Source organism: Glycine soja, chromosome 5 (assembly GCF_004193775.1).
Source record: "Glycine soja cultivar W05 chromosome 5, ASM419377v2, whole genome shotgun sequence".
NCBI classification, from domain to species: Eukaryota; Viridiplantae; Streptophyta; class Magnoliopsida; order Fabales; family Fabaceae; genus Glycine; species Glycine soja.
In genome coordinates this window covers 1,296,052-1,310,178 of record NC_041006.1, presented here as the reverse complement: position 1 = coordinate 1,310,178, position 14,127 = coordinate 1,296,052, and the positions used below count along the sequence as shown (strand labels likewise).

General features: G+C 36.2%; 2 protein-coding genes across 5 annotated transcripts; both read left to right on the top strand.

Moving 5' to 3' along the window:
- Nucleotides 1-1,382: 1,382 nt before the first annotated feature.
- Nucleotides 1,383-6,457, top strand: LOC114411741 (arogenate dehydrogenase 1, chloroplastic-like). 4 transcript variants are annotated; one of them, XR_003666523.1, is made up of 4 exons: nt 1,383-2,627; nt 3,117-4,046; nt 5,460-5,618; nt 5,993-6,457. XR_003666523.1 is itself a non-coding variant. In XM_028375422.1 (3 exons), exons 1-2 carry the CDS (start codon nt 1,498-1,500, stop codon nt 4,042-4,044), a joined length of 2,058 nt encoding a protein of 685 aa, XP_028231223.1. In that variant the 5' UTR covers nt 1,383-1,497; the 3' UTR covers nt 4,045-4,046; nt 5,460-5,860. The 4 variants fall into 4 exon arrangements, 2 of the variants coding, with proteins under 2 accessions (XP_028231223.1, XP_028231222.1); XR_003666524.1 differs by having other exon boundaries at nt 6,152-6,453; XM_028375422.1 differs by lacking the exon at nt 5,993-6,457 and having other exon boundaries at nt 5,460-5,860.
- Nucleotides 6,458-12,270: 5,813 nt separating this feature from the next.
- LOC114411740 (oleosin 1-like) lies at nt 12,271-13,300 on the top strand. Its single transcript, XM_028375419.1, has one exon. It carries the CDS (start codon nt 12,545-12,547, stop codon nt 13,034-13,036), a length of 492 nt encoding a protein of 163 aa, XP_028231220.1. The 5' UTR covers nt 12,271-12,544; the 3' UTR covers nt 13,037-13,300.
- Nucleotides 13,301-14,127: the final 827 nt, after the last annotated feature.

Below are 14,127 nucleotides of genomic sequence, written 5' to 3'. Positions count from 1 at the left end.
ATGCATATATGTTGACTCATCTGCATGGAAAACATTTCAAAGACCAAGTAGCATAACCAAGATATTACATCGACATACGCACACAAAATCAACATTCAACCTAATCTGCAATGGAACAACATTAATTGTAGTGACCGGTCAAAATAATTAGGGCATTGTTATGTGCACCAACGAAATTACTGGTACACCCAACAATTTTGTGATTTTTCCATTTTGTCCTTCCGTAAAAGTGATACAAATCAACATCTATCTATCAAACAACATCATCATGTCACTGCATAGTCACACCGCGACTCAGCACCAACATATAAATTAGAAATCTTAGGTTCCGGGCATGATGAGAAGCTTCAAATATGATGTGAGGGTGGTGATTTTAAGTCTTATTTTGATTTTTAATAGTACTATTTTAAATTAATTATTTAAAATTAAGATAACACTAACGTTTGCTAACTGAAATAAAAAATATTAAAATATAAAATTTAAAAATATAAATGATCAAAATGAAAATTTAAAAAATATAAAAAATCAAAATGAAATTTTTAAAACTTCATAACCATGACAGCATAAACAATGCAACCACTATTCACTCAGATCTATAACCTTCTCAGCAATATCAACAAACAAATTAGATCTGCAACATCCATCCATCAAACAACATCATCATGTCACCTCATAGCCACATCGCGTAATTAATTTAAAATAGTAGTGGTTAAAAACAGTTGTTTTTAAAATACATTCAATCACCTACTTCCCTAATCTTCATCATCTTTTTTTGCAAACTTCATAATCATCACACCATAAACAATGCAACCACCGTTCACTCAGATCTATAACCTCCTCAGCAATATCAACAAACAAATTAGATCCACAACATTCATTCATCAAACAACATCATCATCTCACCTCATAGCACCAACATAAATTAGAAACGTTGGATCTCGACGGTAATGAGAAATTTCAAATATGATGTTAGGATGGTGATTTTGAATCTTATTTTAATTTTTAGTCGATGATTTTAAATTAATTATTTAAAATTAAGAAAACACTAACGTTTGCTAACTGAAATAAAAAATATTAAAATAAAACTTTTAAAAATATAAATGATGAAAATGAAATTTTTAAAAAATATAAAAAATAAAAAATGAAATTTTAGAAACTTAATATGTCAAAATGAATTTATAAAAATATGAAGAATTAAAATATTTTTAAAAAATAATGTAATAAAATAAAAAATAATGGACAAAAATAACGTTTAACATAAATTAACAGAAGAATAAAGTTTATTAAAAAGAAACGTTTGTCAAATTAAGCGAGACAAAAAAAATTGGATTGAGAAGGTGTAGCATGCATGTGCATATAAGTTTAAAAAAGTAGGATTAGGAAGGTAGCCGTGAGCCCCACTTACTTACATTAGCTGGTGCTTGTATTTTCTTTTTATTTTACTTTACCGTGTGGGCGCTAGAAGAAAGGTTTAGTAATACAAATACATCTCCGGCGATGGCTGTTTCCACCTTTCAGGCGGCGCCACCGAAACCCACATTGGGTTCCAGTCTTCTTAGCCGTCGTATGAAACACGTTCCCTTCTCCTTGTCATTTTTCTCCGCTCCTAAGACCATCTCTTCTTACAGACCCATCCTACGCATTCGCGCCATCGACGCGGCCCAGCCCTTCGACTACGAGTCCAGAATGGCCCAACAGTTCCACGACTCCCAGAAGCTGAAGATCGCCATCGTGGGCTTCGGCAACTTCGGGCAGTTCCTGGCCCAAACCCTCGTCCGCCAGGGCCACACCGTCCTGGCCCACTCCCGCTCCGACCACTCCCTCGCGGCCCAACAACTCGGCGTCACCTTCTTCCCAAACCCCCACGATCTCTGCGAGGAACACCCCGAAGTGATTCTCTTATGCTCCTCCATCATCTCCACCCAGCGCGTGCTCCTCACTCTCCCCCTCCAGCGCTTAAAACGCAGCACACTCTTCGTCGACGTGCTTTCCGTCAAAGAGTTCCCCAAAAACCTCCTTCTCCACGCGCTCCCCTCCGATTTCGATGTTCTCTGCACCCACCCCATGTTCGGCCCACAGAGCGCCCCCCGCGCTTGGACCGGCCTCCCCTTCGTCTACGAGAAGGTCCGAATCGGCTCCGACGAGCACCGAATCGCCCGCTGCGAGAAATTCCTCGGCATTTTCGCGAGGGAGGGGTGCAGGATGGTGGAGATGAGCTGCGCCGACCACGATAAGTTCGCTGCCGGGTCGCAGTTCATAACTCACACCGTTGGTAGGGTTTTGGAGATGCTTACGGTGGAGTCAACTCCGATTAACACGAAAGGTTACGAGTCGTTGTTGAATTTGGTGGAGAACACTTCCGGGGACAGTTTTGATCTCTTCTATGGGTTGTTTATGTATAATAAGAACTCGCTGGAGATGCTGGAGAGGTTGGATTTCGCCTTCGAGGACTTGAGGAAACAGCTCATGGGGCGTTTGCATGATGTTGTTAGAGAGCAGTTGTTTGATAATGCTGGAATGGGAAAGGTGCAGAGTTTGCCTGATGAATATGTCCATCAACTGCTGCTCAAGAATGGTCAAAATGGTTCTGCTGCACCTGTGCTATCACTGCCCTCCAATGATCTGAGGTGTTTGTTTGTTTTTAAAGGCTTACTATATAATCTAATGAGTTTAATCTCTGTGTGCCATTACTGTCTACTAATGAAAGTAGTTATTGTAAATGCCAACAAAGTTATCTTATATGATAATTTGTGGTTGGACGATAGTATAACTACCTTTGACGCTGCGGTTGAATGACAATGTATAGACTATTTTGCTCTAATCTTATAATGTTGTTTAGTTTATTATGGGTACATGAATTTGGTTTTTTTAATATTTGCTTTTTTGGGGGTATGTCAGGGCAACTTAGCTTTGTTGTTATGATTTATGCTGTTTCTTGTTTTGCATTGTCTTAATCTTTACGTGATGTAACAGAGCTAAAGACTGTTTTAGCGATGCAGTTGCTAATAAATAATGACCATTTGCTGGGAGGATTAAAACTGCTACTGTTTTGTTTTATTTGCGGTTGTTCTTTCTGATCAAGTCTAATTATAGTTACATTTTATGCTAATCTTCAGATCCAGTGATGTTGTTAAACTCTACAACTACAAGTCAAATGATGCAAACCAGTCTGATGACAAAACCAAGCTCAAGATTGCAATTGTTGGTTTTGGCAACTTCGGACAGTTTCTTGCAAAAACTTTTGTGCGTCATGGTCATCAAGTGTTGGCATACTCTAGATCAGATTACTCTCACGTGGCTCAAGAATTGGGGGTTTCATATTTCAATAACATTGACGATCTTTGTGAACAACATCCAGAAGTGATTTTACTTTGCACTTCAATCCTTTCCACAGAAAAAGTTCTTAAATCATTGCCCGTGCAAAGATTGAAGAGAAGTACTTTGTTTGTGGATGTACTTTCTGTCAAGGAATTTCCTAGAAACTTGTTTCTTCATCATTTGCCACATAATTTTGATATTCTCTGCACTCATCCTATGTTTGGGCCAGAGAGTGGAAAAAATGGGTGGAATGGTCTTGCTTTTGTTTATGATAAAGTTAGAATAGGAATAGATGAATCAAGAACATCACGGTGTGATCAGTTTCTTGACATTTTTGCTAGTGAAGGGTGCCGAATGGTTGAAATGTCATGTGCTGAACATGATTGGCATGCAGCTGGATCACAATTTATCACGCATACTACCGGAAGATTTTTAGAAAAACTGGAGTTGGAGGGAACGCCAATTGACACAAAGGGCTATGAGACTTTGTTGAGTTTGGTGGAAAATACTGCTGGAGATAGTTTTGATCTATACTATGGTTTGTTCTTGTATAATATAAATGCCATGGAGCAACTAGAAAGATTTGATCTGGCTTTTGAGTCTGTGAAGAAGGAGCTTTTTGATCGTCTGCATGGCTTCTACCGACAGCAAGTATTTAAACATGAAGAAAAACTCCATGATTTGCCAGAGAGGCCTATGTTGTCTAAGATATCTGAAGATAAATAAATGTAGGGTCATCTTTTTCTAATACTGTGGTCTGTGGACACTAAATGAAATTGATTTCGCAGATTTTCCTCTCATTGACAATTATTGTGGATCTTGCTTATTTTATTAGTTGGTTTAAATGAATTTTTTATTTCTAAAAGTTCATACTAGTTTTCTTGAAGTTATTTTCATCTGCTTAATTGAGATGAAAACAAAAATGATTTTGAAATTTTGGATATATATCTTAATTATCAGATATTTTTGTTTTTTCAATATATTTTATTTTCCTATTTCTATCTTGCTGGATCAACACTTAAGGGAGCTTGCATGTTTGTGTTCGGTTGTTATTTTTGGCAATGAATGTAGACTAGAAAGTTTTGGATTTAAAGAAATATTCAATTAATGCAATAGAGTTATGAATATATAAAATCTTTAGGTGAGAGTTTGATCACTCTAGGAATGATTTAAGAATGCAAATATTTACTTCGTTGTTATCCATCTAAAGTTGGATGAGATCATTTAAACTAGTATGATCATGTATTCATGTATGATACTGATACTGAATGACTTGGTACAAAAGAGCTTAGAAAAATGAAACTGGAAATCTAGAAAACATCACTAAATATGTGGGTACTTCTCATTCAAGCTGGATTTATCTGTCATTATAGTCTGCTTAGTGTGTTAGAATGTTGATTAAATTCAAGGTGCACTGGATTTGGTACGGGGAAAAGAGCGAGGTCGTGATCAAAGGTCATCTTCTACATATATGTATTGGGGTTTCGCTCTTTAATTATTCAGTTGAGTTATCACATGGAAAGGGATTCTGGTTCTGTAATTGCTATTGTTTTTTATTCTTCCTGGAATCACTCTACAACATGGGATTTGTGGGACCTGGGTTGATTTACATAATCTTGATTCTGCTCAGTATCAAAAGGAGAGTGCTGTTGCCAATGAGCTTATGAAATTGGTCACTGAAAGCCTTGGCACTTGCACGTGCTTTCTTAATGGTGATCAGAAAATGTCAAAAGCTTTTGCGCTCCACTTTGAAGTGGACCTTCCCCATGACAGCAGCACCCAAATTGAAGTTGCGTTCGGAAATTATTCTTGCCCATGCAATATTTTATTGATCCCTTGTATCCTCCTAAAACATTAAACATATTATAGTTAATTATTAAGATAAAGAAGTACTCATAATTTCATATTATGAGTTGTCTTGCCAATGATAGATACATTTGTGTAAGATAACTGAAGCGTTGCCTCCACCAACTACAGTTACAGAAAATATTCATTAACCCTAGTTTGTGATAATCAGATACCTAATGCATTGAGTTTAGTCTGGTTTGAATATTACTACTTTGTTTCCTATCTATTTTTGTATGGTCCATTACGAAATCTCAGAACTCAAATTAAGCACTGTTTTTGTTCATATTGCACAGCTTGGCCATGATCCATAACAGTAAAGCTAACTACTTTAACTGTAGAGTACTTGCCATCAAGCTGAAGTAGCCTCCTGCGTCCCCACTGAGTCCAATGGTGGGAGTCTTAGACAGTTAAACCAACATGGACTTTTCACAGATTGACATATCTAGATTACAGTAAGTTTCCTGAAAATCTTCTCACCATTACTGTTTGTCAACATGTTAGATTAATTATCTGTACACCACCCAAGAACTTATTTTACTTAGATTTCACCTGCTTACTATCCTTTCCATGTGCTGTTTTAAGTATAAATATACATAACTTTTAACACTTTTCTATTAATTGAAATTTATGTGGATCCCATTAGTTTGGGAAAGAGACTCGCTAAACACGAAATGAGACCCAGTTGGATTCACATGAATTTTACCTAATATAGGAGAATTCTATTGGAAAGAGAGTATTTGAAAATGTGCGTGCTATTAGAATTTCTCATATACATTTAGTATTGCTTTTTGGATTGTTTTTCATCTGAATGGCTTTCTTTATGAAGTTTATTGAGTGACAAACAACGAAGTAATTGAGGACTGAGAACGCACAATGACTACACAATTAAAGTTTCTAATGTTGATGCATTGCAAAGTTCCTGATACCTCTCTCAACCAAAGGTAAAGTAACGGATTTGCCTTGACACGATTTCAATTATTTGTAGATTAAGGCGGTCAAGGAGAAGATGAATGGAAAGGTCAATACTTTAAGCATTTCTCGAAGCTGATTGAGACACCAAGTAAATTTGATTCAGGAAATTTTCTTTTAATTAAAAATGGTCCCTAAAAAATTCGAGCCATGATCTAATTTTTTTTTTCAATTTCTTATAATTTATATTCGCCAACCATAGATACACAAAGAAGATGAGTACAATTAGATTGGTATAGTTTTGTTATTTGTATCTGTATTTTTTTTTATTGTATGAAGGATCTTGTGGTAACATTACCTCAAGGCATATTTGAAGAATGATGTCATTTTTCTGCTGTGTACCGAACAATAAAATGACCAAAATTCCAGGCTGTGGCAATGAAATTAACCTCAACAGTATACCAAAAGATATCCACCTCCATAAAGCCACGACTAAAAATCTATTGAGGACCACGTAGAGAAACTAAAGCCACCAATAAGTGTAAAGTGCCTCAGATCAAAGATACCTCCACCAATAAAAATGAGAGAAACATTAGATTAAAAAAAAACGAAATGAATCTCTCGTTTTTGAGAAAAAATTGAACCAAATTGTTTTATAAAAACGGTTATGTTTAACTATGTTTTTATATGGGGTTTGGTTTGATTTGATTGGATTCTCGAAAAATTTTGATCCATATATGTGTATAAAATGGATACTCAAATTGATCTGTGCTAAAGCATTATGAAAAAATCGAAATGATCCACTTAATAAAAGTTGTTTGGTTAAGGTTCGAAAATAGAACGGTTCAGTTTTAAAAAAAAATTCAAATTTTTCTCAGCTCAAACATCTATTAGGTTAGAATTCACAACTTGTAAAGTGAGCCTTTCATTTTGGCCACTTTTAGACATTTTTTTCTTCTATCTTTCAAATATACTTTTTTTCTGGTAAGAAGAAAGGTATTTTCATATCAAAAAGTCGTGAGACCAACCTTTAAAAAACATAGATCATCAAAGTGAATTTTATTTTTTTCAACGAAATCTTTTTTATATATATAATAATATTTATTAACATGTTTTAAAATTCAATCATCTATTAACTGTGTTGTAACTTATTGGTTTCTAAAAGAATTCTCTCTCAACTATATGGAACTATTATTTTTTCTTTCTTTCTTTATGTGCATAGTGTAGGTAAGAATAACTTTTACCGTGCCTCTTTGTAGATGAGAGAGGCGAGTTGAAGTGAGGGAAATATGTGAGTGAGTGAGTGCGAAAGTGAAAGGGTGTTACTCTTGGTTGCATCTAGCATTTTTCCATTTTTTCAATTTTGCCCTTCACTTTTACGAAAAAACTTCTTTCGTACAAAAGAACTTCTCCCGTAAGAATCTTACGAAAGATGTTCTTCTGTAAGAGTTTTTTTTTTTATGGAAGAACCTCTTCCGTAGGAATTTTACGGAAAAAGTTCTTTCGTAAACTCTTACTTCTTCCATAAGAGTTTACAGAAAAACCTTTTTTCGTAAATTCTTACGGAAGAAGTTCTTCCATTGTGACTTTTAGGTTATTAGCACAACGCTCTAACCAACTGAAATAATGAGTCAATTATATTATAGAATGAATAATGTTGTTATACATAACACTAAAATAATGACACATTAATAATATATATTAAATTTTATAATAGTAAATATTTTTTATTTTTAAAAATATATACAGATTAAATAATTTGTATGATTTATATCAAAATTAATTGTTACAAAATTTATTATTTAAATTTACATGCGCATTAAATATACATTAGAAATTTTAATATTATGTATAACAACATTATTTATTTTATAATATAATTTGTTCATTAGTTCAGTTAATTAGAGTGTTACACTAATAACTTAAAAGTCACATATTCAAGTCTTGCTTGAATCATTAATTTTAAATTAATTTGTCACAAATATTTTTAAAAAAATAATTTTTATGAAAGAAGTTCTTCCAAGGGCAAAATTAGAAAAATAGGAAAATAACTAGCGGAAAAAATGAAGCCGACTGACGTTGGGTTTAGGTGAAAGCTCAAAGCTGGCAATGGCTAACTCCAACTCAACTCAAAAACTTCACTCATTTCCTTTGTTTTTCTGTTCTCTAGAAAATATTAATAATTGAAAAGAAAAGGGAAGCGAAGCCGTGTTAGCAACAACACAAAACTAAAAACCCCAGAAGATCTCATCTACCTTCAGCCACGCCGTTCTCTCTTTCTCTCGGCTTAGATCCACTCCACGCCGATCTTCCTCAGCTTCAATCGTTTTCTCTCTCTCTCTCTCTCTCTCTCTCTCTCTCTCTCTCTCTCTCTCTCCGTGATTACAATCGCAATTCAATTCTCCGCCAAAATTGAATTATGAGTCTCATGAACTCTCCCTCACGGGTATGCCCAGTTCCTTATTTTAACTGAAAATACTAACACAACACAACACTTCGAAGTTAGAAATATATGCATATGCTTATGCTGTGTTTGTTGCTGATCAGACAGGTGACGGTTGGTGATGCTCATTACATGGACTGGGGTGGTAGTGTTAACCATCACTACAGAACTACTTACAAAGGTATATATACAAACAGTTACCTACAACCAACTGGGTTTTAAAAAAAAACTTAAACTTGCCCTTCTAATATTGCCGTTGAAGCTTGAAACAGACATGGAGCAAAAATATTTATTGACAACTATACCTGGGGTTTTAGCTTACTGTCTTTATTGCTTGATCGTGTATGTAGCAACAAGGAATCACTCAAGTCATGTCTGAACTATATATAGTTCCAACATAACGTAGTGTGTCGTGTGATCAAACAAATGAGTAAATAGTGTAAGGAAATTTTCACACTAATAGTGTCATTTAATTACAAACTGTCATAAACGATAAGTATATAGACTAATGACTATCACAATAACTACATTAAAACTCATGCTAATATTGATTTTTGATTGGTTGATAATGTAAAAAAATTTCACATTGATAGTGTGGAAAAATTAAACTCCCAAAGAAATAGACCTGGTTTTCAGCATTCTAACTTTAACATAATTTTTTGGTTTTGCTTTTATGAGTAGACGACCAAAAATCCATGATGGAGGTGGCACTAATTTCAAACATGGATCCTGTAAATATTGGGCTGGGCTGTTCAGATAAGCCAGGTCCTGTTACTTCACTGAAGCCAAGAAAGAAAACAATGACTTCAGTGTATTTGAAGTTCTTTGAGACAGCTGCTGATGGCAAGACTCGCAGATGCAAGTTTTGTGGACAGAGCTATTCTATTGCAACCGCCACAGGTTACTTTCTACCTTATCTATTGCTCATTATTACTTTCTGTATCATTTCATCACTTAGGTTTATTCATCACAACCCATTGTTATGTGAAGATTACAAGCTATTGGCATTTTATCAAGTTAACTGTTTCATATTTGCCCTTTTATTTTCTTATGTGAAGCTTGCTCAATTTTAAATTGTAGCATTCTTGGTTACAAATATTTTACTGCCTAGTAATTGTTCTTCCTTGCACCTCCATCCACTAACGTTCCTTTGCTCATGAAGGCAATTTGGGAAGGCATCTTGCTAATCGTCATCCAGGTTATGACAAGTCAGGGGAAGCTGTCAGCAATGCAGCGGCACGACCTGCCACTGTGGTCAAGAAGTCCCAACCTCATGGAAAAGCAAACCAGGTGGATTATGATCATCTAAATTGGTTGCTCATTAGGTGGCTTATTTTAGCTTCTCTCCCTCCTTCAACTCTTGAAGAGAAGTGGCTTGTGAATTCCTACAAGTTTCTAAATCCATCAATACAATTGTGGCCAAGTGACAAGTATAGAACTGTACTTGATGAAGTTTTCAGAAGCATGAGGGAAGATGTAAGAGCATTGTTGGAACAGGTTTCTTCCAAGTTGTCCATTACACTTGATTTCTGGACCTCCTTTGAACAGGTCTACTATATGAGTGTAACATGTCAGTGGATCGACGAAAACTGGTGCTTCCAGAAGTTGCTTCTTGATATCTGTCGCATACCCTATCCATGTGGGGGTGCAGAGATCTATCGTTCCCTCGTAAAAGTTCTTAAATTTTACAATATTGAAAACAGAATCCTGTCTTGTACCCATGATAATAGTACAAGTGCCATGCATGCCTGCCATACTTTGAAAGAGGACTTGGATGGTCAGAAAATAGGGCCGTTCTGTTATATTCCCTGTGCTGCTCGAAATTTGAATGCGATAATAGATGATGGATTGAGATCCGCAAAACAAGTCATTTCTAAGATACGGGAGTTTGCCATAGAGTTAAACGCCTCACCAGTGATCTCTGAGGATTTTATTCAATTATCCACAGCTTATCAAGAAGGTATTTGGAAATTTCCTCTTGATGTTTCAGCAAGGTGGAGTGGAAACTACCAAATGATTGATCTTGTTCGCAAGGTAAACCTTCATAGTTTCAACTGCTTTAGTTAATTAGCATAAGAATCATAAAAGAAAAGGTACTGCTAGACAAAACTTGGATTTTGAATGGCTTTTTTTGCATGAAGTGTCCCATATTTGCTTGTCTAATAACTGCAAGAATTTTTCTCTGTTTGCTGATGAGTTCAGCCTGTGTTGATGTTGATCTGATTTCAATTTGTTTACTACAACAATATAGCATGTTGTGTCACTTGTGTTAATTGAGTTGAATATATTAAACGTCAGTCACTCGTGTGAATTGAGTTGTAAGAATATATTAAGATATCTTTTGAATTTGTGATGCATCCCATGTATGACATTGCCATCAAAATCAGAGCAATGGAACAGTTAAAAAATAATGTATATATTTCATGGTGCAGGCAGGTAAATCAGTGGATGCTGTTATTCGTAAATACGAGGAAGTGCTAGGCAGTAGGATGTTGCTGGGATCTTCTGACAAAAGTGCGGTTAGCATCATGCATCAATATCTTGAACCATTTTACAAAACCACAAACAACATCTGCACAAGTAAGGTGCCAACGATTGGGCTTGTCCTTTTCTTCATGGATCACATCTCAGAAACAATTACTTCCTTCAGAGAATCACGTCTCAGCCCAGAATGGCTAAAAAATGCTGCAGAAGAAATGGCTAAAAAAGCCAGAAGTTATATTAATCAAGTTTGCAACGTGTTTACTTATATGACAGCAATTCTAGATCCTCGAATAAAGGGAGACCTGGTCCCTGATAGTTTAAACTCAGAAAACTTTCTGGATGAAGCAAGAACCCATTTTATGAGAAATTATTCAACCAGCCATTTCTCATCCATGAGTTCTGGATACAATGCTCAAGAAATTGAAGATGGAGGAAGCTTTTCCTTTGCTGAGGAGATAGCACGCAAGAAGCGAAGGATAAGCATGAGCTTTGCCACTGATGAGCTTACACAGTACCTATCAGAGGCTCCAGCTCCAATACCAGCAGATGTCTTAGAGTGGTGGAAGGTCAACAGTACACGCTACCCTCGACTATCTGTGATGGCTAGAGATTTCCTGGCTGTGCAGGCAACTTCAGTTGTGCCTGAAGAACTTTTCTGTGGCAAGGGTGATGAAATTGACAAGCAACGAATCTGTATGCCACATGATAGCACACAAGCTATTCTTTGCATCAAGTCATGGATTCAGGTTGGCGTCAAGTTTAAGTTTAAATCAACTGAGATAGATTATGAGCGGTTGATGAAATTGGCAGCTGCAGCTGCTGCAACAGATAATAGTCCTTCAAGTTCTGACAAGAAGCAAAAATAGTGATAGAAGATGGCAGCACTGTTAGATTATATCTTGACTTTGGCTCATTGCCACTTCAACTTAGAAGAGGGGTAACTGGTGGGTGTTTTGTTCTTAAGAACCTGTATCATATTAATATAATCATGTACAGTTCGGAATTCTGGAAATTTCTAACCCAGAGAAAAATCAAATATTCAACTTAACGATGGAACTCTCCCCATTTTGTGCCTGCTTGAAAAATCAAATATGAAAAAAAAAGTGTCCCTTTATTAATATTGTCTGTTTGTTTGTTTGTTTGGATACAGCACCATAACTGAAAAGACTATATGTTTATGGGGAAAAAATGACAGTTAAAATAGTAAAAATAATAATTAAACATTTAGCAAACGATAATAAACAGCTTAATACTATTGCAATTGCAAAGTAGTAGTAGTAGTAGTAGTAGTAGTACACGCAGAGTTGTTGAGTGTGCGAGAATAGAGGTGATATTCTTGGAGAGAAAAAGTAAAAAAGAAAAAGTCTGAGTCTGAAGGAGTGATCTATCCCAGCACCTCCACGTAACCCCTTGCATGTCACCAAAACAGCACTCTTCAGCCCACACGCCACACCTGTCCGTTTTAGATACTCCCCCTTCATTCCCTTAATCACTCCCTTCCCTTCTCGATCTCACACAACAGCTCCAACCTTCCCTTCCACCATGGCGGACCAATACCCAAGCCCGGCCCAAGCCCACAGAGCCACTGCCCCACCCCCCTCCCTCTCAGCCGCGTTTCTCCAAAAACTCCAGGACCGGGCCCCCAACTCAACCCAGCTCGCCGGCATCTTACCCCTCCTCGTAACCGCCTCCGTCTTCCTCCTCCTGACGGGCCTAACCGTCGCAGGGGCCGTCCTGGGCCTCATATTTTTCCTCCCCTTAATCATCGTATCAAGCCCAGTGTGGGTCCCAGCCGGCACCCTCTTATTCATCGTCACCGCAGGGTTCTTGTCCGTGTGCGGTTTCGGCGTTGCACTCGTGGCCGCGCTGTCGTGGATGTACCGTTACTTCAGGGGGCTCCACCCGCCCGGTTCCGACCGCGTCGACTACGCGCGGAGCCGCATTTACGACACCGCCAGCCACGTCAAAGACTACGCCAGGGAATACGGCGGCTATTTGCAGAGTAAGGTCAAAGATGCAGCTCCCGGTGCGTGAGGACCCACCCGATTAAGATCGGATCGGGTCATATCCACCAACTTACGGTGTGTAACTATGGATATTCCGTCAACTTTCTTTTATTTTTTTTCTTTTCTTGTGATGCTGCCTGTTCCTCGATCGACTTTATTCCCTCCACTAGGGTTATCGGCGTCGTTGTGTTTTATATTTCTGAATGCCAATGCTAAATGTAGTTCTGTTAGAATTTTGGTCTTGTACGAGAATGTGCTCAAGACTTTACGATTTTATTTTTTCTCACTAAAATGACGATTCCACAATGGATGAGTGTATATAACCTGGGGGAAACAGACAGACAGGAACGCAATAGAAAAATAAAGCTTCAATATATTTTTAAGACCATATTATAAATTATGATGTGGTAAATAGACTAATAATGAATATGATATGTCATCCCTTGATGATATTAGTACGTCACCTCGACATGGGATGTCATATTATTATTAACTTAGCGTAACAAAAATTGAATCAAATATAATTTTTAGGAATTAAAATAAAAAAAGACATATTTGTTGGGATGAATAAATATTTAAATTTTAATTATGTATTAAATAAAATAAATATTTTAATATTAATTTATTTACATCTTTCCTTTCATCTTCGAATTCTTTTTTTTAATCTCTTTTTTCACATATTCCTTCAAACTCCATCATTTATTGTCTTCTCAATGAAAGTGATAATAATAATAATAGTAACAGTAATCAAAATATTACTAATGGTGTTGAAAGTGATAGTAATAGTGATATAATAATGATGACTACAATAATAATGATGATAATAATGTAGATACACTGGCAACCGCAAGTGATAGTAATAGTGATATAATAATGATGACTACGATAATAATGATGATAATAATGTAGATACACTGGCAACCGCAACCACAATATAGTAATAGTGTGACAACAATAGCAATCCTGATAAATTATTTTTCATAATAGGATTTTACAAAAATTTGATTATGTTAAATTATCACATTATTAAATGTACATATTTTAATATTTAATTTGAGGCTCTATTTTAATATTTAAGTCTTTACTTTAATATTTAATGTGAAACTTAAATAATCTTTG